At 29.7% G+C, this 26,875-nt stretch overlaps 2 protein-coding genes across 2 annotated transcripts; both read left to right on the top strand.

Moving 5' to 3' along the window:
- The first annotated feature begins 990 nt into the window (after window positions 1–990).
- Window positions 991–12,360, top strand: LOC107437583 (uncharacterized). The gene is made up of 3 exons (XM_016049639.4): window positions 991–1,150; window positions 7,510–7,744; window positions 12,156–12,360. The coding sequence occupies exons 1-3, from the start codon at window positions 1,096–1,098 to the stop codon at window positions 12,319–12,321; spliced, it is 456 nt and encodes a 151-aa protein (XP_015905125.2). The 5' UTR covers window positions 991–1,095; the 3' UTR covers window positions 12,322–12,360.
- A 3,049-nt stretch (window positions 12,361–15,409) lies between these two features.
- LOC107437584 (uncharacterized) lies at window positions 15,410–26,328 on the top strand. Its single transcript, XM_016049640.4, has 3 exons — window positions 15,410–15,584; window positions 20,959–21,244; window positions 26,048–26,328. Exons 1-3 carry the CDS (start codon window positions 15,530–15,532, stop codon window positions 26,211–26,213), a joined length of 507 nt encoding a protein of 168 aa, XP_015905126.2. The 5' UTR covers window positions 15,410–15,529; the 3' UTR covers window positions 26,214–26,328.
- Window positions 26,329–26,875: the final 547 nt, after the last annotated feature.

Raw genomic sequence — 26,875 nt, forward strand, 5'->3', positions numbered from 1 at the left:
CTCTAAACGGACATAATTATATATTGATGTTTATGTATAATAATAATGTATCATAAATGTTTATATAAAATATCTATCTTTTGTAGATTTTATTTAGTAGATGTCTTTTTTTGTTGGATGTTTTATGTTCAATGATTATGAATTCCCACTTGTTCAAACTTTTCAGTTCTCTATTGGCAGCGCAAAAAAGAAATTCTATCACTATTTTAGCTACATACGCATTAGTGTTTAAAATAGTATAGATTATTAATAGCTAAAAGAAAGTGAACGAAGCCAATTTATTTAATAAATGGTTCTTTAACTCTTTCAATACTTTTTTCTTTCATTTAAAACAAAATTAGTTTCTAATTCTGTTATTATGAACTCAATTTAAAAATTAATATCTACTTAATATGGAATAAACTTTTTTGATATTATTTGAAAATTGTATGATTGAAAATTCGAAAGAGAATTTTTGATTTAGTAACACTAAAGTAGCTTGCCAAAACAAGATTCAGTTATTTTATTTATGTGTTTAGATTTGTTCTTTACTGAGGACTTTTTTATAAAGAAAATGAACGGTCCTACGTTACCAGGGCACATATACCCTTCCCTACTGGCAGCAAGACTTGATAATTCAATGCCGTAAGCCAATCGTAAGCCGTCCTACCCTATGTGAAGTATTTGCGTTATATTTGAACAGCTCTAATGTAATATTTATAGGTTGTACTTTTTTTTAACACAGAAAATCGTTTCTTTTTTCTTAAGTTTATAACTTTGTTATTAAAGCTTATTAAAATGAAAGAATATTAATTACATTTATACATTAAAAAAAGTTTTCGTTCTAAATTTGTTTATTTTTTAGTTTGATTCTTTTTTTTTTAAATGTTACTGATTATGTAAAATTTTAGGTCAGAAAAATTCAGTGTTTCTCCAGTAAGTGTCACAGTTTCTATGTACACAGCTGATTTCACATATTTACACTATAATTTTATGTTTTAAGGATGATTTCTATATTTAAAGGTGTATAGCGCTGTGCAAGATTTAAAGTCAATAATATATTTTAATCAATAATATATCAAAACACTCTTTACAAAAGCAATAGAAAACAAAGTCATGCTTGCTAAAACTGTTATTTATATTACGATAACTATTGCTGTTAACTTCGTTGGTAAGTTTTAAATATGTTACTATTATGTAGAAGTAGTTCAATGATTCTAAAAAGTGACTCATAGAGTTGTATCTATTATAAGTCATTTTTTCATATTTTAACTAGCAAATTAACATCTGTTTTTATTAGTTTCATTCTTAAAATTTAATTGTAAGTCAGCAGTAATCTGGAATAATGTGTTGTATAACTAATTGCAGGTATTTTTGTTATATAGTATCGGATTGAGACTTCAATTAATTCAATACTTTAAACCTATATTAGGGTAAACTAACCAGTGAAGGAACACTTAAGCTTCGCTTGCCTTTTAAAAAATCATATTAATTTCAAAATCCGTAATTTTAGTTAAATGACAATGTCAACATATTTGTAACTAAATACAAATTATGTCAAAAAAAATTGTAGAGAACTTACATATATTGCAATCCAGTGAATAAACGCCCCCCTATCTCAGTAATTGATGATGCTATGATGCTTAAAAAAATAAAACGTAACTTCAATAACTATATTTTGAATTCTTATTTTCACAGTAAAAAAAATAAAACCATTACATGCAATTAATTCCACTTCAAACATATAAACACAAACACTCACCTTATAATTTTTTCAAAGAAAAAGGTGTTGCAGAGATAATAAGAAATTTAAAATTTTTTCCAGAGAAGTCTATGTGACCAGGTAATCCAAAACATTGCTAGATGACTTCCTATTGTTTGGCAGTAAGCTATTGTTACCAATCTATCTAAAGAAAAACTTTCAAATTCTTATTTTTAATCAATATATATGAAATGTTCCTTCACTGGGTAGTGTTCCTTCACTGGTTGGTTCACCCTATACTGAAAACTAAAAACTTTCAGAAAAATATATATTTTGAACAAAAATAAAAGAAAAATTTTATGAATTTATATAAAGCTTGTTTGCAGCGATATTAAGCCTTTTTATAATATCAGCGATTTGGTAACTAAGAGCTGTTTCTAATCGAAATAGAATTTCATTTCAAGTAATAGAACTTACATATTAATTAGAGCTTTAGTTTCCCATGATAAGTCAGCACTAGTAAAATCAACATGGATAATTTCGGGACGAATTTGAGATAATTTCACGGAATTAGTATTTTTAGAAGTATATCCAACTAAGTAATTCCTTCGATGATAGTTACGATTTTAAAATGTGTTTCTGTATATGTAAATAATGTTAAGTCAACGGGAGTGAATAAATGAAAATTGAAGTTACATACATTGGAACAGGAAAACTGTGTTTGTGGTAAACTTTGACTATGACGGATTGAATTATATTATCTGTACAGTTAACCGTTCTCTGTAAGTTGAACTTCTAAAATATTTTTTAACAAACCTAATAATGTACATTTAATGAGAATGGCAACAATTCTTTAAAAAATATACTTATACTAGTGGGCTGCGCCCCCTGCTCNTTGTATTTTTGACATACTTTTGATGCAAAACATCACTAAAGGTACAAAAAAATTAAAGTTGTTCCTTCACTGGTTTTTCATCGTTTGGTAATCCAGTGAATAAACACCCCCCTATCTCAGTAATTGATGATGCTATGATGCTTAAAAAAATAAAACGTAACTTCAATAACTATATTTTGAATTCTTATTTTCACAGTGAAAAAAATAAAACCATTACATGCAATTAATTCCACTTCAAACATATCAATACAAACACTCACCTTATAATTTTTTCAAAGAAAAAGGTGTTGCAGAGATAATAAGAAATTTAAAATTTTTTCCAGAGAAGTCTATGTGACCAGGTAATCCAAAACATTGCTAGATGACTTCCTATTGTTTGGCAGTAAGCTATTGTTACCAATCTATCTAAAGAAAAACTTTCAAATTCTTATTTTTAATCAATATATATGAAATGTTCCTTCACTGGGTAGTGTTCCTTCACTGGTTGGTTTACCCTATACTGAAAACTAAAAACTTTCAGAAATATATATATTTTGAACAAAAATAAAAGAAAAATTTCACGAATTTATATAAAGCTTGTTTGCAGCGATATTAAGCCTTTTTATAATATCAGCGATTTGGTAACTAAGAGCTGCTTCTAATAGAAATTGAATTTTATCTTCAGCAAATCGAACTTACATATTAATTATTTATCTTTAATTTCCCATGATAAGTCAGCACTAGTAAAATCAACATGGATAATTTCGGGATGAATTTGAAATAATTTCACGGAATTAGTATTTTTAGAAGTACATCCAACTAAGTAATTCCTTCGATGATGTTACGATTTTAAAATGTGTTTCAGTAAATGTAAATAATGTTAAGTCAACGGGAATGAATAAATGAAAATTGAAGTTATATACATTGGAACAGGAAAACTGTGTTTGTGGTAAACTTTGACTGTGACAGATTAAATTATATTATGGGTACAGTTAACCGTTCTCGGTAAGTTGCACTTCTAAAATATTTTTTACCAAATCTAATAATGTACATTTAATGAGAATGGCAACAATTCTTTAAAAAATATACTTATAAATGATTTAATAAGAGTCCATTCTGTTTTATAATTTTAAAAGAGTTTACAAGATTTAAAATTTGCAAATAACGTGATATTAGTGCCTTAAAACTTATTGGAAAAATATTATTGCTATTAGTGGTATATATATTAACTTTTGTAACTGTCAAAATATGTAGTTTCAAACATATTTTTGCAAAACATCCTTTCAGGTAAAAACCTTTCCCGAAAAACTAAGTGAATGCTCTTTTTTTTACAGCTTGGAAGTGTGAATGTTTTGATAATTTTATTTAACATTAGCTGAATAACCGTTTTTAGTTCAGAGTAGAGAAAAGTAAGAAATCAATTTATCAACACTACGAAATCTTGCACAAAACTAAAAGACTTATACAACCGCAATTAATAAAACTAAAATAATTCTCTTTTTCATATTTGTTATAATAATTTGTCATTCCCGGTGGTTTAACATTATTATAGTAAGCAAAGCACGTATTTACTAGTTCGAATGTACTAATATATTACGTTATACCTATATTTGCACATTTGGTACTTATTAAAACGGCACTAATTGCAATAATACCAATAGTGCCTATAACCACAATTTTTTTTCCTTATGCTCACCCGATTGTCAGTTGTCATTTAGGTATTAGTAGGGCAGATTTGTTAGCCACTCCTTCAAGGACACCATATTAGGTGGGCCAACGTTACTCCCACAGTAAGGACGGATAGCATAGAGAATGAGAATACACCCGCGCCTTTTCCGGGATACGAACCCAGGACCTCTTCCTGAAAGGAGGTCAGATCCCTGATCCGGTCGGCCAATTACCAAAATTGATTAAGTATTACTGGAGTCAATAATAATATGGGTATATTTTTACATTTCTCCTAAATGAGTTAGGAGCATTTCTCTAATAATTTTGATTGATAGTACTTAGAAGTTATTGTTTTTCTTTTTTCATTTTAGCTTGTAATTATTACCAAAATTAATGAAGCATGATTGGCGTCAATAATAGTTTTCGATTTTTTACGCTTCCTTTAAACGGATTAGTACCATTTCTCCATTAATATTACTTTTAACATGGCTAGGAACATTCACTGATATAGTCTTTAAAATCTTTGAAAGAGAGAAAATCGTCTGCAGTCTAATTTTTATCAATTTTCGAATTCTAAAGAGAATGAAAACGTTCCATTTTTTCGTCTGCCGAATGAATTAATTGAAAATTTCGAACGAATTTTAGCAACGGGGGATAAATTTAGCCCTTGCAGTCGTTGTCCAAATTTCAGGATGATAGAATAAGCTTTTCTGCAGTGACACGAAACAGATACAGGCGGACAAACTCTTCATTGTATTATCATAGATGTTCACCGAAGTTATTCCTAGCTGAAAGTAAATGAAGGTACTTCGTAGAAATATGTTGACAGTACCAAAGTAATGATATACATGTTAGTTTAGCCTTATATATATAATTTATGTAACAATGTTATTATTAGTCATTTTGCTTACAAGGGAAGCTAGGGAAGTGTGACTCACCAATTTTGAAATAAACTAGTGGGATATATGCCTTATAAGGAATAATTTTAGAGGGAAACATTCGTTTCGGCCCATAGAAGGTCCTGTGAGAGATAAAAAATATTCAAAATATAGAAAAATCGGTGTTTTATTACTTTAATGCAGAGTATTAGTTATTGTAATTATCTCATACTCCAATTAATTTTGTGGTACTTTCACGTACTATATAATGCATATTTATTGTCAAAATTGATTTCGAAAATTTTATATATCTGTAGTTTTTCAGAAAAACCNTATGTCAAGGTACGTCTCTTGTGAATATCAATTGATTGTTAGGTTTTCTCTTCTGAAATTACGTTATGACGCATTCACATACATTATTCCAGGGCGAGACGAACCACAAGCACTTCCACTGGTTCGAGAGGTCCACGAGGGAAAAATGCACAATATTACCGTGATTACAGAGCACGGAAACGAGTGGAGCAGGAAAGAGAGTCGTTGAATAGAACTAGTGATCCTTCTACGACTGCTGATTCTTCTACAATTAACGTCGCAGGTTGCGAAGTTTAACTTCTTCCGCGCGGAGGGACTCCACGTACTATTTTTTTTTCTTCTTATGCTCACCCGATTAGCAGTTGTCATTTAGGTATTAGTAGGGCAAATTTGTTAGTCACTCCTTCAAGAACACCGTATTAGATGGGCCAACGTTACCATCACAGTAAGGACGGATAGCATAGAGAAGGAGAGTACACCCGCGCCTTTTCCGGGATACGAACCCAGATTCCTGACCACTACACAGTCCGGTCGGCCAATTACCAAAATTAATAAAGTATTACTGGAGTCAATAATAATATGGGTATATTTTTACATTTCTCCTAAACGAGTTAGGAACATTTCTCTAATAATTTTGATTGATAGTACTTAGAATTTATTGTTTTTCTTTTTCATTTCAATTTGTAATTATTACCAAAATTAATGAAGCATGATTGGCGTCAATAATAGTTTTCGTTTTTCTCTTAAAGGGATTAGTACCATTTCTCCATTAATATTACTTTTAACATAGCTAGGAAAACTCACCGATATAGTCTTTAAAATCTTTGAAAGAAAGAAAATCGTCTATAGTCTCATTTTTATCAATTTTCGAATTCTAACCGAATGAAAACATTCCATTTTTTTATACGGCTCTGCCGAATGAATTAATTGAAAATTTCGAACGAATTTTAGCATCGGGGATAAATTTACCCCTTGCAGTCGTCCAAATTTCAGGATGATAGAATAAGTTTTTCTAGAGTAACAAGAAACACACGCAGATATACAGGTGGACAAACTCTTCATTGTATTATCATAGATGTTCACCGAAGTTATTCCTAACTGAAAGTAAGTCAAGGTACTTCGTAGAAATATGTTGACAGTATCAAAATAATGATATGCATGTTAGGTGAGCCTTATACAGGGTTATTCATATCATAATTCCCTCCGCCTGTAAACGTCATTTTTCTTTACTACAACTGGCTTCAGTGGTACATGTTACTGCCATCTACAGGCAACTGCTTAAATTAAAACTTGAATACTTTCGGAATAATTTCATATGTTCTTTTTTGCCATATTCGTCTTCGTTTTTTTACTATAACGCTTCGAAACCCTGGAGGGAGTTATGAATAACCCTGTATATATCATTTATGCAACAATGTTATTATTAGTCATTTTGCTTTGAGAATAGATGTTAAGCCCTATTAGCAGTCTTGTAATTTGAATTTTAATGTTATAAAGAACAACACTGTGTCTTTGAAATTAAATACAATGCACTAGTTATTTTTAAAAAAAACAATATTTGTTTCGAATTGGTTTTATTGCGGTGATGTGATTATTATAGTAGAGAAGTTAAAGTGCTCGTGTGAATATTTGCACCATATCTATCATATGAAAATATTAATAAACTTTAAATTCTCTTGTGATTTTTTTATGACTAAATTGGAGTACGCCGATGAAAGATGATTAATCATGTTTTATGATTTAAAGCAACTGTCTCATTTTATGAATTTAGCTTTATCCAGATATAACCAGAGTTAATAACGAAGTGCAGTTTCAACCATTGTTTACATAAAGAATATTACAAACCTAAAATATTATTACTCTAGTTCATTCTAAATATCGGGACAGCCTTACATATAACAGTAAAGTTATTCTTCTAGTTTATCTTTGGTTCTACAAAACTAAAAATAAATCACGTTACAGTTTGCAAGTATACTGATTAACCTACTTTAATGATTATACATAAATAAAAGCGGAATAATTTTTTTACGTTGAATATCATTTCTTTACAGTTTTGTAGCATTCAGTTATAATTATTGTAAACTTTTGTATACTAGCTTTTGGAGATTCAGGTCACAGTTCTGGCAGCGGTTCCTCATTTTCTATTTCTAAGACGCAGTCAAAAAATGATGAGTCAAATGAAAATCAGTCTTCTAACAACGTTGACCAATTTATCCATTGTCTTAAGGAACACGAATTTGCTTTTGTTGACTGCTTCAGAAATGTAGGAATCATCACAACAAAAAAAATTCCAGAGATGACAAAGAGGGAGTTCAAAGATTTTCAATGCGCGTAAGTTACATCATCTTTTTACTTTATTTTTCTTCTATGAAAAAATGGTATAAGTTTCAAGTCTAAAACTATTTATAACAGTTATTCAGATTACAATTTATGGATATTATGAATTAAATTACAATTTATGGATATTTTAAGTCCTAGCCAGAATAAGAAATGTTAAAAGAAAATGACCACTCAGTTTTATGTAGTGTTTTCGTATATTTTAAATTATTTTTTTATCTATATAAGTAAAGCAGAATGCTTATATGTATGTACCTTATACAAATTCATAATTCTACTTAGATCCACAAAGAATTTGGTGTATACTAAACGTGGTGTATACTAAAATTGGTGTCTTTGAATGTTTAACGAACGAACGCTGATAAGTCCGTCGGCGGACTTATCAGCGATAAGTCCGATAAGTCCGTCGGCGGACTTATCGGTCTACTTTAAAACTCCTCCCTATCAGCTGTTCCATCGCAAAGAAAGAATTTTTTATGACATTTGATAAGGATTTAAGTATATGAGTGATGTGTTAGCTCTAATCAATCAAAAGTTAGATTGATCGTGCGTTCTCGTGATCGTCATCTTAAGGCCTGTTTACACGGTCCAAGTTCTCGAATCCGAGAAATTGGACGGATTTCTCTGTCCAAGAAATTGGATGATTCGTTGACACTATCCAAGCTCTTGAATGTCACTGATTCGTTGGAAGAAAAACTTGCGCATTGTTCATATTCAACATTATAAAACAATACTTACATAAGTTTAAAATTACTAAATAAATTCAAATAAAATCATAGTAACACAAATAAACCGCAACAGATTAATTTATTTGGAGTAAAATATATGAAAACAGACAACAAAATGACATAATTTGCTGTCTGCTTGTTGACGTCACAAAACCTAAGAGGCTGATTGGTTAAGGGAGAAAAAACTTGGATGGAAAGTACAACATGCTCTACTATCGTCCAAGAAATTGGTCCAAGTTCTTGGATGATTGTTTACACGATCCAAGCTCAAAGCAAAACAAGTTTCCATCAATATCAATCAATCTCTGTCCAAGAAATTGGATCGTCTAAACAGGCCTTTAGGTTTCCTATGTTAGGTTATCACAAGTTAAATCAACGTTAATAATTTAGCAACCTATAGGAATGAACGTCTTCGAATTCGTATATTAAATAAAAGGTATATGAAATCACGTATTTCTTATCTTGATCCTTACGCTCCTAAAGCGTGTTTCTATAAATGTAATGAGTGGAAATTCAACAAGAGCTAATGAAATAAAATTGTGCGTGGAGTCCCTCCGCGCGGAAGAAGTTAAACTTCGCAACCTACGACGTTAATTGTAGAAGAATCAGCAGTCGTAGAAGGATCACTAGTTCTATTCAACGACTCTTTTTCCTGCTCGCTTTCGTGCTCTGTAATCACGGTAATATTGTGCACTAGGAGGCTCCGCCCCCTCCTCGCTAACGCTCGCCAACCCCCGAGAATTGCTACGCAATCCNAATGAGCAGCTTAAGGGAGTTCTAATGCTTTGTCATCGAATTTAAATATTAAATAAAAGGTATATAAAATCACGTATTTCTTACCTTAATCCTTATGCTCGTAAAGCGTGTTTCTATAAATGTAATGAGTGGAAATTCAACAAGAGCTAATGAAATAAAATTGAAACTATCTATTTCGTGTCATTGAAAAATGATTGCCAATTCGGAATATCACACTTTAAATGACACTGCGTCCATGGTTAATCTTTCTTTTCGTGAATCAAACTCAGATTATAGTGTAATCTAACAGTATGAACCTGCACTAGTATACAGCAACGAATAATAAAAATAAAAGTTTTAGATTAGGTGCAGTGAAGGTGTAAAATAGTGATATTAGGATGGGTCTCTGTTTGAGAAGGCGCTGAAGAAATGTACTAACACAGTACTTATATTATGCACCTCGGTATAATAACTTCTCATAACAGTTATTACCACAGTCTTTATAACGCTATTACCAGAAGTGTTGAAAACCACATTTAATTCAGCTTTACTGGCATCAATAATAGTTAGGCGGTTTTTACAGTCTTAGAAAAAAGTACTGATACTAGTTCATTCGCCAAAAATGATTATAAATATATTTGAGTCGTTACTCTTTATTTTGGAGAATTATAAGTCACTAATTTTGGCAATAGTTAGAAATTCAATTTTAAAAAAATAGTTCTAAAATGCCGAATTAATAGATATAACATACTAATTCATGCATGTGAACGTAAAATATTGATATATTGTTATCGGCAACAATGATGCATAATTAATTTTGATATAAGGAGAACAAATTGAATTGAAAAAAAAAAACTTTTTTTACCAAAAAGCTAATTTAAAGAACGAAAAGGTACTCCTTCCTCTAAAAAAAAAAAAAGCATAAAAAGTCACCTGATTATTATTGAAACTAATGATGCTCAATTGATTTTAAGTAAAGGCTACTACTACTATTATGTTGATTTGCGCTTCTTAATAAATGCTAAAGGTACTACTATTAGTACCAGGATACCGCTGTGGAATTGGTTTTTGTGGCCCACCGAAAAGGCTATGTATAGAAGAAATGAATAGGAATTGACTTTGCTTAATTTATTTGCGTTGGTATTTATCTTTCAGTTTTGTGTATGACTTCGCATGATGAATTAATATTGATCATTTACTTTTCATCCCTTCAGAAGAAAGGGTGTTCAGCTTCATTTGTTAGTACAATCTTAATATTAATCTTCAACTCTTAAACAGTTTTCAAAGAGAAAAACATATGTGTAAAATATATTTTGATTGTAAAAACATTGGTGATTTATGATATAATGAATTTACTTGGCTTCATTTAGCTTTATCAGTGCTTATTTTTTTAGAGTGAAACGTATCATGCATTTCATTGGCACTATTAAATTTCAGTTTATCGTTTCTTCAAGAATGTGTAGTTGATCTTTAGATCTTTAAACAACTATAAAAAACTGAAGCTTTGAACATAAAGCACAAACGCAGCAAAAAAAAAAAAATGTGAGCACCTTAAATTACTTTATTCAAATGATATGCGACTAAATATACGATGTTTTGAAATTCGACAATTCAGAAACTATTCCGATTTTTTTCAAATTTTGCATTTTTTCCATTTTTTAAAATTACATTATTTAAAATAATGCAAAAATTTGCCTTAAAAATTCAATTTTTTTTAAACTATTATTAAAAAAATAATGACAATAAATAATAAATAAATATTTAAAGTGTCTTTCATTTAAACTTTCAACTGATCACCTGCCTTAGCTTTCGGATCCATAGTTTTCAAATAATGTTACTTACGTCTGCACTCATTAATTTTGATATTCAAGGATAGGCTATTGAGTCATAAAGATTTAGTCCTAAGTGGAACGTGAAAATTCGATTACTCGATCAAAAGTTACTCAGGACATNTGCGTTTTTTCGAGCCCTGTTAGTTTCCATTGCTCATTTAGCTTTAGCAGTGCTTATTTTTTTAGAGTGAAACGTATCATGCATTTCATTGGTACTATTAAATTTCAGTTTATCGTTTCTTCAAGAATGTGTAGTTGATCTTTAAACAGCTATAAAAAACTGAAGCTTTGAATATAAAGCACAAACGCAGCAACAAAAAAAAAATTTGAGCACCTTAAATTACTTTATTCAAATGATATGCGACTAAATATACGATGTTTTAAGATTCGACCATTCAGAAACTATTCCGATTTCGTTCAAATTTTGCCTTTTTTCCATTTTTTAAAATTACATTATTTAAAATAATGTAAAAATTTGCCTTAAAAATTCAATTTTTTTGAACTATTATTAAAAAAATAATGATAATAAATAATAAATAATTATTTAAAGTGTCTTTCATTTAAACTTTCAACTGATCACCTGCCTTAGCTTTCGGATCCATAGTTTTCAAATAATGTTACTTACGTCTGTACTCATTAATTTTGATATTCAAGGATAGGCTATTGAGTCATAAAGATTTAGTCCTACGGGGAACGTGAAAATTCGATTACTCGATCAAAAGTTACTCAGGACATTCACTTTCAGTTTTTGCATACATGTGCATTAATGAATTAGTGTAATGATGAATATATTTTAAATGCGGATATTCATTTAAGTGGCCATAGTTCTTCTTCAAAATTTAATATAATGTTGTAAATTCAAGTTTGTTACTCTCATAAGTATTTTGAAAAAGAACAAGAAATTATTAGAATTAAAGCTTTTATTTTAACACTTCTGTATGCAAACTGTCTTACGATACTAACAAGCTGATAATTTTTAATACACATCACACAAAATACAAATGAGTTTCCACCCTAATAGAAAAGTTTTTCTTAAATTATAAGATAGATTACACACATAATAAGATATATTTTTCTTAAATTATTTATTGTGTTCCTTTTTTATTTTAGATTGCAGAATTCAACTATTTCTTGTTTCAATCTGAAAGATGACGTTTACTGCAAAGATGTTGATAATCCTTTGCAAAATCTCTTTACAGAAATTACTCCAGATTTAAACTATAAATGTAACACAACTGGCATTATCAAGACTCAGTTAGTTGAATTCTCCATTTAATGAAGTACATTTCAAATAAAGATTTATATTGTAAACATTTTTTTGAATGTTACTCCTACAATACCAAGAGGGGGGAAAAAAACTTTAAATACTTAGCAGGAGGCAATAGGAACTCAATTGGTCATTTAATATTGTTTTGTTTTTTTGCGCTTAAAATATATGCTAAAATTATTTAGTATCTTTCCTTAGTTTTAGCTTTTTTTTCAAAAAGTTTAGAAATTTGTTTATTAAGAGAAACGAAGTAAGTATGTACCTTAAGATAAAATAATACTACTCTTAAAAGTGCAGCAAAGCTGAAAAATGAGCAGCTTAAGGAAGTTATAATGCTTTCCAAAAATTGTATGTAATTGTATTTGTAATATTTAACACTTGCGCTTGTTTTGTTAATTAAAATACTCTTGTTATTGTTAAAATTACCTTTTTTTCTCTTTCTAATAAATGTTCATTGCCACTATTAAATTGGAACTTTATCTTTTGATCATGTTCTTAACTTTATACCTTTAAAACATTTTAACATTATAGCTAATTAGAAACTATCTAATAAACACTATTAATTTCAAAATGGATTTTGATTTTTGTTTAGGATCAGAAAGGATAAAAATTGTTCTGATGCACAGAAATTAAATAGTACTTGTAGTTTTTTTTTTACATTAATGATTAATTAATGTTAGTCTATATTTTGAAAAGCAAATTAGGAAGATTAGAGAATTAATTGATGCTTTAACCACATTCATTAATGTCTCTAATTACTTAAAGCTTCAATTTAAAATATTTTGTCAAACAAAAGGTTAATGTGTTCTATTGTCATTGTTGTTAAAAAAAGAAATTCTGCAATATAAGAAAAAATAACAGCCTATCAACCTTGTGCTCAATATTTTTTGTGTGCTTTATTAAATAAATATTTGCTCACAAAAAAACAAGAAAAAAAGGGGATTACTCCGAGTAACTCTTGATTTGATTATCAGATTTTCATTAACTCGATGGTTCAAGGGGTAGACTTAATTATTTAGCGCAAATTATTTCTTAAGTTAGAATATCAGACACACTAACTAACTTTTTCTTTCAAAAGCATGTCTTTTTTTTTGGACATTTAATTCTCAAAATATGGTGGAAAAGTATTTAACACTAATTATCATTAATGTATTTAGTAAAACTATTTTACAACTTACCTTTAAAATAAAATAAAAAGTCGTATTTATTGGGTCCACTGGAACCGATGTGACTTTTGAGCCCACGGAGATAAGGCCACATCTAACACAACTTAGAAGATAGACGACTGGTGGTGGACTAACAGTATCTGTGAGTAAATGTTGATGTTAGTAAGACTACCAGATAGACAAGTGAATTTAATGATTCTTTGGAAGGCGAGTGAATTTAATTTTGTGAAGGCTCTCTAATTTTTTTATCGCCTCAAATAGAAAATAATGACGAAAAGTGATTAAAAAAAGTTTCCATCTAAAAATTAACTAGTATTCGATGAACTTATTATATATATACAGAAGTGGTATCGATGCAAATTAGAAATTTGATCAGAATACGTTATCATCGAATTTTTTTGTCGAAATGTAAACAATGGCTAAAGAAAAAATTTAATTTGCCCAGATTTTAAAATCTTTTTTCATTTGTCAGTAGTTTAAATTATTTATGACTTGTAATATTTTAATAATTGTCCCATCTAAATAAGCTGACCATCGTCCACAAGAAATCAAAAGACTAGTAGTGAAATTTTTATACGGACATTTGAAAACTTAGAGCTTCGCCTTTAAAATTTAATATTTCGAGAATAGAAATCTCTTCGGATATTCTCCAACAGAAATATTTTTTTTTAAAAAAGTAATTAGATAGGCAAAAAGATGCGCGAGCCTTGATTGCTCAGTGGTTAAGGCACTGGGTTGTCATTCAGAAGAACTGGGGTTCGGTCCCTGGTGGCGGCTTGAAGCCCACCTAACCTCAGATTTATAGGTACCAACTTAAAAGAAGTCCGTCGGAAGAAAGTCGATAGATGCGCAATGCTGACCACAATCCTACCATAATGCCCTTCGTCTTGAAATTGTGGAGACTTAAACTTGCATGAACACACACAATGAGCTGTCGCGGAAATGCTTTACTTTTAAGGGGTGAGTTTTCGAATGCTCTTTTCGAAATTTTGCTACTATTATTTTAGTTTACGGGGAATTCTGATCAGCTTGCATCTGAATCAGGTGAAGTGAAAAGTTGTCGTAAAAAAATAAAATATTTGATTGTTGTCTATCTCAAATGTTTAATATATACTAATATATTAAGCATTTGGAGAGAGAAAAATTCAGTTGAAGAACTCTGACTCAGTTGACTAGCAAAGGGATAATTTGTGATGGACAACATTCAAATATTTTATTTCTTTACGACAACTTTTCACTAACATGTTCCAATTATAATTTTAAAATGAACAAAATCAGCACTGGTAATTCGATCCAGCAGTTACAGTAGTATGACTTGTAAATCAGCTAAAGACTAGAAGAGTTTCTCAACTTGTTACAACTCAAGCATTCGAGAGGGTTTATAGTTAATGCGAAAACAGAACTGTTGTCTTTGTTGAAAGATATCATCCTCCAGGCATCTTTTTTAAAAATCACATTCAAAGAGAGTTACAATACTTTCACCTTCTGGGGATGGAAAAAATTACAAATAGTGAGTTTATCTTATTTGTTATCGTTTTCCTTAAAAAAAATATAAAATGAAGCTAAAAATGAAGATTTGGATGATGCCATTCTGTTGAAAATTCTCATATTTACATTCTAACACTGCTATTTCACACAAACGCCTCCATTTCTAAGTATAATCTTCAAACATATTTTTTTCCTTTTCATTTCTTTTTCAATAAAATAAAATAGAAATCTAATGAAAAATTTTAATATATCTATAATATTGCTTTCAGTATAACTCATATTAAAGTAGATTCGACTTTGATCTACTCTAACAATGCTTAATGAAAAAAATCTCTCCTTTTTTCCCAGTTAACACTATACTTTATGTTTTAAAAATGTGTACTCAGCTTTCTTATATTTATTTACACTTAAGATTTACGCTTTTACGGCAGAAATTCTTCATACTATAGTGGGCGACAATATACCTTTACAAAAAAACAGTCAAACAATTTCGCTCTTTTATAAAATTCTCATCTAAGGAATCAACAGAATATTTTCTTAAGGAAACAACAACAACAACAAAAATGTTTTCTAAAATTATTTCCCTTAGTCTTCTGGTGTTATGTTTTATAACATTTGGTAAGTTTGGATTTTTATTTCGTGTACATATTTAAACTTAAGTGGAGTATAGGCGTTTGATTAGAAGAAAAAAGAATTATAATATTTTTTTCTTCTTTATTTCATTTTCCTTATGTTTTTTAAAACTATCGTTTCCATTTATTAAAGTCGTAAAAATTTTTAAAAACACTCACAAAACTGACGCTCCACAATTTTTCGTTTTGCTCTGTCGAAAATAAAATGTGTCTTTCCTTTTTTTAGTTCACTTTATCATTTAGTTTCAGTATCAGTTCAGTTAGTTTCACTTATCAGTTAGTTCTTCTTATCAGTTAGTTTGCTGATGGAAAAAGGTTTTTTCCAACCAATTTTCCAATTGGTGATCTAATTATGACGAATTATGCTCGCATCAGTTAGAAATAAATTGAAACTTGTATTTCTGTCAGGCACAGAGCTCTAAAGAAATTTAAACACTCCAAGTAGTCGGAAGGTGGTCGGATTTCGACTAACGATACATTTAATTTGGTGATAAATCCTGTCTGTAGCGACTAGGAAACCATTTAAACTTATATGGTTTATTTATATTTAAATTAAATTTGTATGGTAATATATACATAGAACTGAAGATGAAATTTAATCAAGTCATAAAGAAAACTTCAGTGGAGGACAACTATTGAGTGATTCTGCTAGTATAGCTTAACTTAAATCTATCATTTTAATAAATTTATGAACTAATTTTATTCTGGGAACGGCTGAACTTGTAACCATTCGTTTGCAGGCTGGCTCATGAAAGGCCGTGTTAAGATTAGATGTAAAGCATCTTTAACAGACTTGGAATGGCAAATTGGATTTTGATGCTGTAAAGAACGGTATTGTGCCTTTTAAATTGCTAAATACAAAACAATCGCTATTTTCAATAAAAAAATATTTGTTACAAACTTATAATATTTTCTTTAAAACGGCCATGTAAGGATACTTAATTCATTTAATTAAAAACATGTCTAATTTACGAAAATGATAATAGTTTAAAATCTCCTTGTATTTTTAAACGAAATTGAAAGGCACTGATAATTTTTAAAAGTAATAAATTACTTTTTATACCTTTAGTTTTTATCTCATTTCATAAATTGGCTTTGTCCATATATGACCAAAACTAATACGAAAGCATAGCTGACAACGTCAAACATTCGATTTATAGAAGGCGTTACAAACCAAACAGTAAGGACATTCTTGCTTTTATGCCAGTCCATTTCAGAATACTGAGACAACCTTCTAAATAACATTTATTTTGTTGATCTAGTTTAGCCTTGATTGTTGATACATAAATAGCTAATCATTACTTAATATTTTTTTATGAATTGGAAATACGCCAACTTTTACTAAAAATAACTCTTGATGTAGCGAGTGAAAAATATTATAAAGTAAAAAGAAAAGACTTATAGTGATATATTTGAGTCATTTAAGGACCAGCAAATAAGTGAATAACTGGAATAGCTTATAAATAAACCGAAAAAATTTAGGAGCCCATAATTTGTTGTATCGCAGACACAATAAATATTCAAATAATTTCCTCTATTTCAGTCTCAGCTGAACCGATTTTCGATATTATTTTAACCTCATTAAATATTGCTGAAAAACAGACTTCACAAAGTATATAGGACAAAAGTGGGAAAATTCATGGTATGTCTGATGACGCAACGCTAATTTTGACGATAATTTTCCTACATGTTCTTTGTTTTATCGGATCCTCTACGTTTGTTGTCAAAGCCATAAAATGTTTAATTCTATATAACTTGACGAGAATAGTAAATAAACCGTTGATCTTTCTCCTAAAAGGTCTACGTAAATACGTCATTAATACGTAACACATCGCTTACAAGCACCATTATGTAATTTGTATTAATCATATATGCTTGAAAACCATGAAATATAACTTATTTTAAAACTATGCTACTTACATATAATAAATGTACTATGTAAGATTTAAAATTTAACTTGTGAACATTATTAAAGTTATGAATCTTAATTTTTTCCCAATATTCAAAAACAGCATAATATTTCATTTCGAATACGTGATTTCGAGCTCTGCATTTATTTAAATCTATGCATTTTTTTTATTTCTGAAGCATTATTATTATTACGATAATATTGACAACTATACTCATATTATTATTAGAATATTTTTTTAAAAAAAATAAAGTTTCTTTAAGACAAAAAACAAACCAAAAATAATCTTTTTTTAAAAAAAAATAACATTAGAAACACTACTTCTTTTTTTTAATTGAGAGAAAGGACTTTTTGCGTAAAAATAATGAAACGATAAACGTAATATAGAACCTTTAAAAATAATAGTTAGAGCTTTAGAATTGTGCAGAGTGATTCAGCACAACAGATTACTAATAATAAGGTATGTTTATTCAGAGAAAGTACGTTTTTGTGTCACAACTTAAAAAATAGTCTACACTAATTAATTAGCATATTTATGTTTTCACTAATTAATTAACATATTATGTATTCAGAATCCGATCATTAAACAAAAAGTTATTTGGGTTGGCCCGTTTCTTTTTCCAGCTCACTGTGCATTCTATTAATTAAAAATTAAATTAAATAAAGCAATTTTAAGTAACTCCTATCACTTCAAACAATATAGAGCAGTACGTCATATAGTTATAATTTGTCAATTCGCATAAATTATAAATCGCATGAAATTTTAGAAGGGTATTTACAACAAGGGTCTACATCTAAATGCGTCGAAATAGGCTAAGAATTTTTTCACCTTATTCACATTAAAAAAGCATGCGCAAGAATGTGCAAAATGTGTAAGAATAATATTACATTCCAAAATCCCTGAAATACACCATTTGGAAAACTTGTGTTTAAAGGAAAGATTCTGTGTTACTATAAATGAAATTTTAATTTAACTCATCACGTGATATTGCCAAAAATAATGAACCCCTTACAGAGTTCGAAGAACCTAGTTAAACTCTTGCCTATACTTGAAACCACTTTATTTTTTTAGTCGTTAAACACCCTTTCTTCATACGAGATAAAATAAAAAGTAAATTAAATATTTATAGGTATTCATCAACACAACCTAATCATACACAAAACAGAGAGATGTCACTGATAAGAAAGTAAATAAAAAATATTTCTTTTTAATTGGTGAAAGCTGAAATATATTAGATTGAGAAAAACACGTTTTTGGAAGTTCAATGGTTTAGAATATAGTTTAACAATGATAAATTAGATACCAAAAATGACGCTACTCTTCTCATAAAACTCAAAATTGATATTTGTCATAATCAAGCAAATTTTTCATTAACCCTTTACGAGGCAGAAAAATTTCGCCAGAAAAAGCCAAAAGCCAGAGTTGTATCTCACCCGTTCAGAATAGTATAAAACTTATTAAAACTTTAATGTTATGACCAAAACAACTGAAAAAGTGTTAATCTGAAAGTATTTATTTTGTACTTTAGTGCATAAATTAGCATTTTCTTTTCGAAATACTGCTGACTCTGAATTATTTATACTTATTCAGAGAAACACTCTTCAAATGCGTAACTATAAAAAATTATCTTGTCGTTTCAGATAGTTTTCTAACTACGCATTAATTCGGAACGTTAATTCACATTGGGTTTGCTCACATGACATAATCGATCAAAGATAAATAATTATTAACGAAAGTGGAATAAAATCTCACTGAAACTCGCTTTCGATGAAACAGAGATGTAAGCTAGTATTCTTCACTTATGAAATTTTTTTTTTAACAAATTTAAAAAAAGAAACAGAATTGTCTGCAGTTTAATTTAAAACAATGCCCAATATTAAACCTATGAGAAAAAATTCTTTTTTAAACATCCCACTTCAACGAGATGATTAAAATTTCTGAATAATGTTTAGGATTGAGGGCGAAATTTCAGGACTCTTATGTTCAAACAGTTTTGGAGTTATAAGAGACACCGGAAGACAAACGTACATACTGCTCTTTTTATTATTATAGACTAGCTGGAATTCCCATTCTACGTATGGTATGAAAAAAGTAAATAATCAATAGTTTAGTGTTGATAAATATTACAAAATCATGCACATAGATATTTCAGTATAATTAATAAAGCTGAAATAACCCCAATATTTTTGTTTTAATTTATTATTATTTGTTATCCTTCCAGGCGACTTCGCGTTATGAAATTAAGCAAAGCAGGCTTTTAGAAATTCATACAATCAAGATAAAGATTAAATATATTCATTGGCGTGATGCTGTTATTCGAGGCAAATTCATGATAGAATTAAAATTTAACACAATCAAGCAATTTACTCCGGTACTTATCAGGGGATGAAAGCATATTTTCACATTAAGAATTTAAGATATTGGTGCAGTTTTAATAGGAATGCATTATTAAACTAGTAATAGGTACAAAATATACTACTCTTTGTAATTGAATACAATGTTAATCTAATAGTAATGTAATATTTTGTTATCTAGTATCGCAGTTACCTACCTTAAAAATATATTAACAAATGATAGTATACTTAATTATTTGGTGCTAATTAACACTGTACCAATTACCGGAACAAAAGTGATATCTATTACCAAAATAAAAAATAGATCAATGACGTCATCAATAGATTTTTAGCGTTTCCAGGGATGAATAAATATCCTTTCTCCATTAACTTTGCTCCTTAGTGCATACTCATTATTTTAAATCAATTACCGCTAGTTTTAATTTATTTAGTTTTATAGAAACAAGTTTGTTTATTTTAAATGACATAATAAAATTCATTTTATATTAAACATCATTGATATTATATTATAAAATGCTTCATAACCATCGTTGAGCAGCTGACCCAATTTTTTGGTTCTACGTCTACTAATGTTCAACTCCTTAGCCTTGTTTTTTGAACCCATTCCAGAAGACAAGGAAACACCTGGATCAAATATTGGGGGAAATTTGCCTTCGGGGAGGACTTTTTGATGAACTTGAGTTACATGGTGAGGAAAACCTTCCACGGTTAGCCTGACGGCAAGGGAACGATTGTGGTCGGTGTAAGCCGGATGTGGAACCCGTATTGACCAGCCACCGCTAGGATTCGAACCTGGTTCACCTCATTGGAAGGTGAACGCTCTATCCCCTGATCTATCACGGCTCCTATAAATTATTTGAAGAAAAAAAATACAGATTCGTCTTTATTTTAATTTCAACAAAGTCTAATGCTAAACAAATGAGAACATGCCCTTTTTGAAAAAGCGCAGTTAAACCCAAATGAGCAATGTTTTGAAATGTAGTATAATTAAGTTTCGTTAATATGCCATTTTAATATGCCTCTTTAAATTTGTCGCATTTAATTTAATATATTTTATTAATTATCAGTGTTTAGTGATAGATTTCTATTTTTACAGTCTCTCAATTAGTCCTCAGCGATTCTAATGATACGTCAGAAAGAGGGGTTTCTAATCAAACGTCTGCAAGAAAGTCTTCTAATCATACGTCTAAAATGAAGTCTTCTAATCATACGTCTGATGATGATTTAAGCACTGAAAGTGATGAAGAAAAAATTGAAAAATTCCTTCTTTGCCTTGAAAATCATGAATTTGCTTACGTTGATTGCTTTAGAAATATAGGTATCGTCACTACAAAAGATATTTCAAATATGACTAGGGATGAAGCTCGAGATTTTACATGCGCGTAAGTATTTTTTTTTTATCAGTTCCTTTCATTTATTGATTAACTGATGATAAACTACGAATTAAATTTTTCAAAAATTCAATGTAAATGTAATTCGGTTTTCTTATTCGCATTTGAAACTCGCACTTCTTAAATTATGTTTATTTAGTCGAGAACAGTAGTTATCTACTTGTTTCATAATAACAAGTTGTTCAGTTTACTATTTTTTTTTAACTCTACAGTAATTTCCTTTGTGAAAAGAATTAGTTTTAACTAATGACAAATTAATTCAATATGAATGATTTAATATGAATGATTTAATATGAATATTCTCCACGTCTTTTGATTTTCATTTCAATTGTTAATGAAAGTGTTACTACCAGATTACTGTTGCAAAACCGAATCAGAAGTCTGGCTCTTAGAAAACATCAATTAAACAGAAAAAAGATTTATTAATGCAATTTTTTTAAATGAAAAGTAATAATTGTAATATCTATACTAGCATCAAAATAGTTGTCTAGTTTTGGTAATGAAGCCACTATATATTTAAAATTTATTTAAAGTACTTGGCTCCTCGTTATTTAATCCTGGTCTTGAACTGGTACCAATATAAAATTATTTCCTTTTCATGATGTTGTATCGCATAGCAATAGAAAAAGAAAACATTCGTTTCATTTTTTTGATTTCTTTTTCATATACTTAATATTGGCCTTAACCATTTTTCAAGGTAAAATAAAAAAAAAAAACATTTTTGCATACCGAGATATTTAAGAGTTAGTGTTTGAAGAAATTTTAAAATATTGAAAAAGGTTAATCAATTTCAATGATGTTTCTAACACTATAATGCGATTGAACTTTAACATGCAATAATCTCTCTCTATTAAAAAGTTGTAAGGGCCACAGCCGCTGTTTAGGGTGTTCAACTTAAAGTTACATTTTGTTTTGTTGCACAGAAACTTTAAGTTTGAAACTACAATGGTTACGTGTTGTCAGATATAAATCTTAGCATTTATAGCGAAATTTTTAAAAAATAAAAATAATAAATAATAATTAAACTTAATAAAAAGCGGTAAGAGCTGTTCACTATTGGAACTGTTGTAAGTTTCGTTAACGAGTAAAATCACTTCTCGTTTTTTTCTTCTTCTTCTTATTGAGTTGCGCATTCTGTTCTGCTTCAAATTCAGATGATTACTTTTTTAAATCCAGGTAATCGTCCATTTCATTATGATTAATACACTAATAAAATATTCCTAGATATAGCTTCAATAATTGTGTACATTTTGAAAACAAAATAGTCTGGGTTTTTGTAGAAAATATTGACGTTTGAGAGAAAAATGCAATGATGAATGAAAAGCATTTACTTGGGTTGGTGAGCGGTGCGAACAGAGGAGAAGCCTCCTAGAATTTATTAAAATTGCAAAACAAATTAAAGGACTTCAATGTTCCCCATTATAAGGAATAAAAACAGAAGTCAAGTTAAGCTCAAATTTTTATATTAATTGGCTTTATACTGAAATGGGTATTTTAGTGTGAGAAATATTAATTAATTTTTAAAATCATGTAAATGCACAAATAATAAATTTTATAACTATTACGAATTAATTCCAGTTACATTAAAAAAGCGAATATATAAACAAACAAGTGTAAAATATAATTACTTCGCAGAAATAATTTTTTTTTTAAAAATGTAATTTATTTTTCTTTTACATTCAGCATAATGTAAGTAGTTTTCATGGCATAATGCAGCAGTTTGCATTGTAAATAGGTGGTATGTCAAGCAGCCAACTTGTCATATTTCTGTCTATCTCTCTTACTTTAGGCCTTGGCGGCACACTAATCTTCCTGAAATCTTTTATTTTAATCTTTTCTAATTATTTGTTTGGATAACAATTACATTATACCCAGGCCACAATAGATTGCTATAGGAAACATAAAAACAAATTTTAGAACTATTGCGAAAGAACCCAGAACAAAATCAGATAAATTACTTTGAAATATGAAAAAGTGCGAAAAATGGCTCTCATTCCCATCCAGTGTTGCTTAACCCCTTCCTTCTCGCTGCCGTGAAAATGACGAGGTGAGGTTTTGCCCTCTATTTCTCGCTCCCGTGACATTGATGGGCTGGAGTGTTCAGTAGTAACGCGCCAATAAGAATAAATTCATTTCTTTTGTCTGGAAAAAATTTTATTTCTCATTTTACACACCAGATGGCAGTACCAGGATATTTTTAAGGTAATTGTAGATAGTTAGTTTATTTTAAACTAGACGCCAGCACTAATCAAATACGTAATACAAATACAAAAGCCAAAAAAAAAAAAAACTCTTTTATGACCGTTTTCTTGAAGATTAACAGATCATTAAGGGGTTAACGAGCAATAATAACGAATAATTTGAGAAGGCAAATGGAAAGTTGTCCTAACTTCAGTAGGCAGATAGGTACTTCATTTAGGTCACACTAGGGCTGCACAATAGGCTCATGGCAACGGTCTGGGAAACAGCCCTGGGAATGATCTGAAGACATGCAACAACAATTTTAATCCTCTGCAGAAAGGATCTCATTCGTGATGCTACTTCCTCAATTTAGACGAATACAAATCTAAAGGGGAAAGAAATTTTCTCCTGATCCCTGTACTCTGCTACCGAACACAGGATTTTCGATTCCACGGATTTCACGAGCAAGTATAGTTTGTGAACTGTAAGAACTCCTCCCCACACACACACACACAAACTTGTCCTAAACAGTGACCCCACACCCCTACTTGGAACAGTTATACCTCGTTACCATGGTCACCGCGACGGCTTCAGACGAATCGCTGGGGGAATTCTTACTTTAGACAAACTATATAGCAGTTTTAACTTCGACTATTATGAATGAACTTATTTCACTTTCAAAGAAAAGTTTTTTTCCTTTCCTTTTTTGCAAACATTCTCAACTAAAATAATGTTGATTACTTTTACAGCAAATCGTGCTCCATTGAATGTGTGATTATAAATATAAAAAAGATGAGNTCGCTCCCGTGATATTGACGCGCTGGAGTGTTCAGTAGTAACGTGCCAATAAGAATAAAACTAATTCATTTCTTTTGTCTGGAAAAAAAATTTATTTCTCATTTTACACACCAGATGGCAGTACCAGGATATTTTTAAGGTAATTGTAGATAGTTAGTTTATTTTAAACTAGACGCCAGCACTAATCAAATACGTAATACAAATGCAAAAGCCAAAAAATAGACTCTTTTATGACCGTTTTCTTGAAGATTAACAGATCGTTAAGGGGTTAACGAGCAATAATAACAAATAATTTGAGAAGGCAAATGGAAAGTTGTCCTAACTTCAGTAGGTAGATAAGTACTTCATTTAGGTCACACTAGGGCTGCACAATAGGCTCATGGCGACGGTCTGGGAATGATCTGAAGACATACAACCACATTTTTAATCCTCTGCAGAAAGGATCTCATTCGTGGGGCTACTTCCTCAATTTAGACAAATGCAAATCTAAAGGGGAAAGAAATTTTCTCCTGATCCCTGCACTCTGCTACCGACCACAGGACTTTCGATTCCACGGATTTCACGAGCAAGTATAGTTTGTGAACTGTAGGAACTCCTCCACACACACGCAAACTTGTCCTAAACAGTGACCCCACACCCCTACTTGGAACAGTTATACCTCGTTACCATGGTCACCGCCACGGCTTCAGACGAATCGCTGGGGGAATTCTTACTTTAGACAAACTATACAGCAGTTTTAACTTCGACTGTTATGAATGGACTTATTTCACTTTCAAAGAAAAGTTTTTTTTTCTTTCCTTTTTTGCAAACATTCTCAACTAAAATAATGTTGATTACTTTTGCAACAAATCGTGCTCCATTGAATGAGTGATTATTAAATATAAAAAAGATGAGAATATCTATATATTTATTTATATACACTATCCTACAACAATAGAAAATACACTTTCAGTTTATACTTAGAGGATTATTTTGTAACTTTCGAAATGTTTAGTTCATGTAGTTTTTCCTACTTTGCAATATAAAGCTTTCAAAGATTTGAGAGACCAACAAGAAATTACGAAAGAAAAAAGATATTTTTAAACACTCTGTGCCAGAAAATCAAGCAATAAGCTTGTAGCTCGTATCAACTACTTTAGTAGTTATTTTCAACAACTGCATAAAATTTCATAAATCTAGTTTAAATATTTATGGAGATTATGATCGTTTTTATGAAAAAGTTAATCTTTTTGTCGTATGTGTTTTTGCTATAACCTAGAAAATATTATGTAAAATTAAACAAAATTCTTGGGGCAATTTGAAATTAATTACAAATTATTGCTTCAAAACTTGAAAAAAAGTTAAAATATGTGCTAGGTATGAGTATTTAAAGTAGTTGTTTTGTACTGTGCATGAGCGGGAAAAATTCGAAATTACTTTTCATAATTTTGTAGTGATTCGTATTTGATTTCTAATGGAAAAAATGTGATTTAAATATCTTAAAAACGTAAGCTATTTCAAGCAATTTTCTAAGTAGTTTTTGTAAATTTTTTAAAAAGAAAAAGCTCAAAATAATCATAGTTTTTCACAAATTTTATTATGTTGTATTGCAAATTCTATCTTGTAACCAGACAACAACGACTCATTAGATGAATGCAGAGAAATTAGTTTTTTTTTTGTGTGTAAAACTTGTTCATCAGAGATAATTTTGTTTTTCATTTTATTTGCTGAATAATTGTCAGCCAGTACTTTGTATTAGTTATAAAGATTTGTTATAACTGTTTTCTCTGAAGAAAAGACTATTTTCTTAAAATGAAGTTTTTTTATATTTTTCAGATTGGAAAATTCAGAGATCAATTGCTTCAATCTAAAGAATAATGTTTACTGCAGAAATGACGTTGATCCTTTTCAAAATTTGTTTAGGGAAGTCACTCCAAATGTCACAGTTCAATGTAATAATACTGGAATTGTGAAGTTCCAGAGCGTTCAGTTTTCGATATAAAAATAAAATAGGCTAACAAATGTTTTTTTATAAATATTTGTCAATATTTTGTTAATATTCCACGAATATTTTTTCACCAAATGCATGTTTGATTGAATAAAATTTAGAAAAATGTTCTGCGTTTTTCTTTTCTTTTTTTGATTTTATGCTAGCAAAATTAAAAATTTCGTTGAACCAAACGAAATAGTGTTTCAAATATAACACTCATATATGCTTAGTATAAACTATTAGAATATGTTACGAAATCAAACTCAAATCTTCATGAAAACCATTAACTGGTCGTCCATTATTTGGTCTAACATAAAAGACATGGCACGTCTATAAAACGATAGATTTAGGGTATTAGTTTTAAATTCCATTATCTGTGAAAAAGTTTTCTCTCTGAACAAAAAATTTACTTGGAAGAATACATGAAGATAGAAGGTAAGTGTCGTGTAAACTTCTTTCTCCTCATCTAATATTTTCAAGCTTTTATGAAAGTTAACTTAAGCAACTTTTGTTTGATTGGAATAGCTTTGTATCGCTAATATACAGAGATTTCGTAGCAACTGCATAGAATACTTATCTATAGTATTTGATCTTTTTGGACAAAGAATAATGTATTAAATCTATCTACTACAGTTCCTGGGCACTGCATACAATATACTTAAGCATTCTATATA

This window comes from Parasteatoda tepidariorum, chromosome 7, assembly GCF_043381705.1.
Source record: "Parasteatoda tepidariorum isolate YZ-2023 chromosome 7, CAS_Ptep_4.0, whole genome shotgun sequence".
Lineage (NCBI taxonomy): Eukaryota > Metazoa > Arthropoda > Arachnida > Araneae > Theridiidae > Parasteatoda > Parasteatoda tepidariorum.

Bases quoted from the DNA above. Each gene is read 5' to 3' on its own strand.
- LOC107437583 (XM_016049639.4), top strand. From the start codon at position 1,096: ATGCTTGCTAAAACTGTTATTTATATTACGATAACTATTGCTGTTAAC. The intron at 1,151-7,509 runs GTAAGTTTTAAA...TTTGTATACTAG, and splicing joins TATTGCTGTTAACTTCGTTG to CTTTTGGAGATTCAGGTCAC. The intron at 7,745-12,155 runs GTAAGTTACATC...TTTTTATTTTAG, and splicing joins TTCAAAGATTTTCAATGCGC to ATTGCAGAATTCAACTATTT.
- LOC107437584 (XM_016049640.4), top strand. From the start codon at position 15,530: ATGTTTTCTAAAATTATTTCCCTTAGTCTTCTGGTGTTATGTTTTATA. The intron at 15,585-20,958 runs GTAAGTTTGGAT...CTATTTTTACAG, and splicing joins GTTATGTTTTATAACATTTG to TCTCTCAATTAGTCCTCAGC. The intron at 21,245-26,047 runs GTAAGTATTTTT...TATATTTTTCAG, and splicing joins GCTCGAGATTTTACATGCGC to ATTGGAAAATTCAGAGATCA.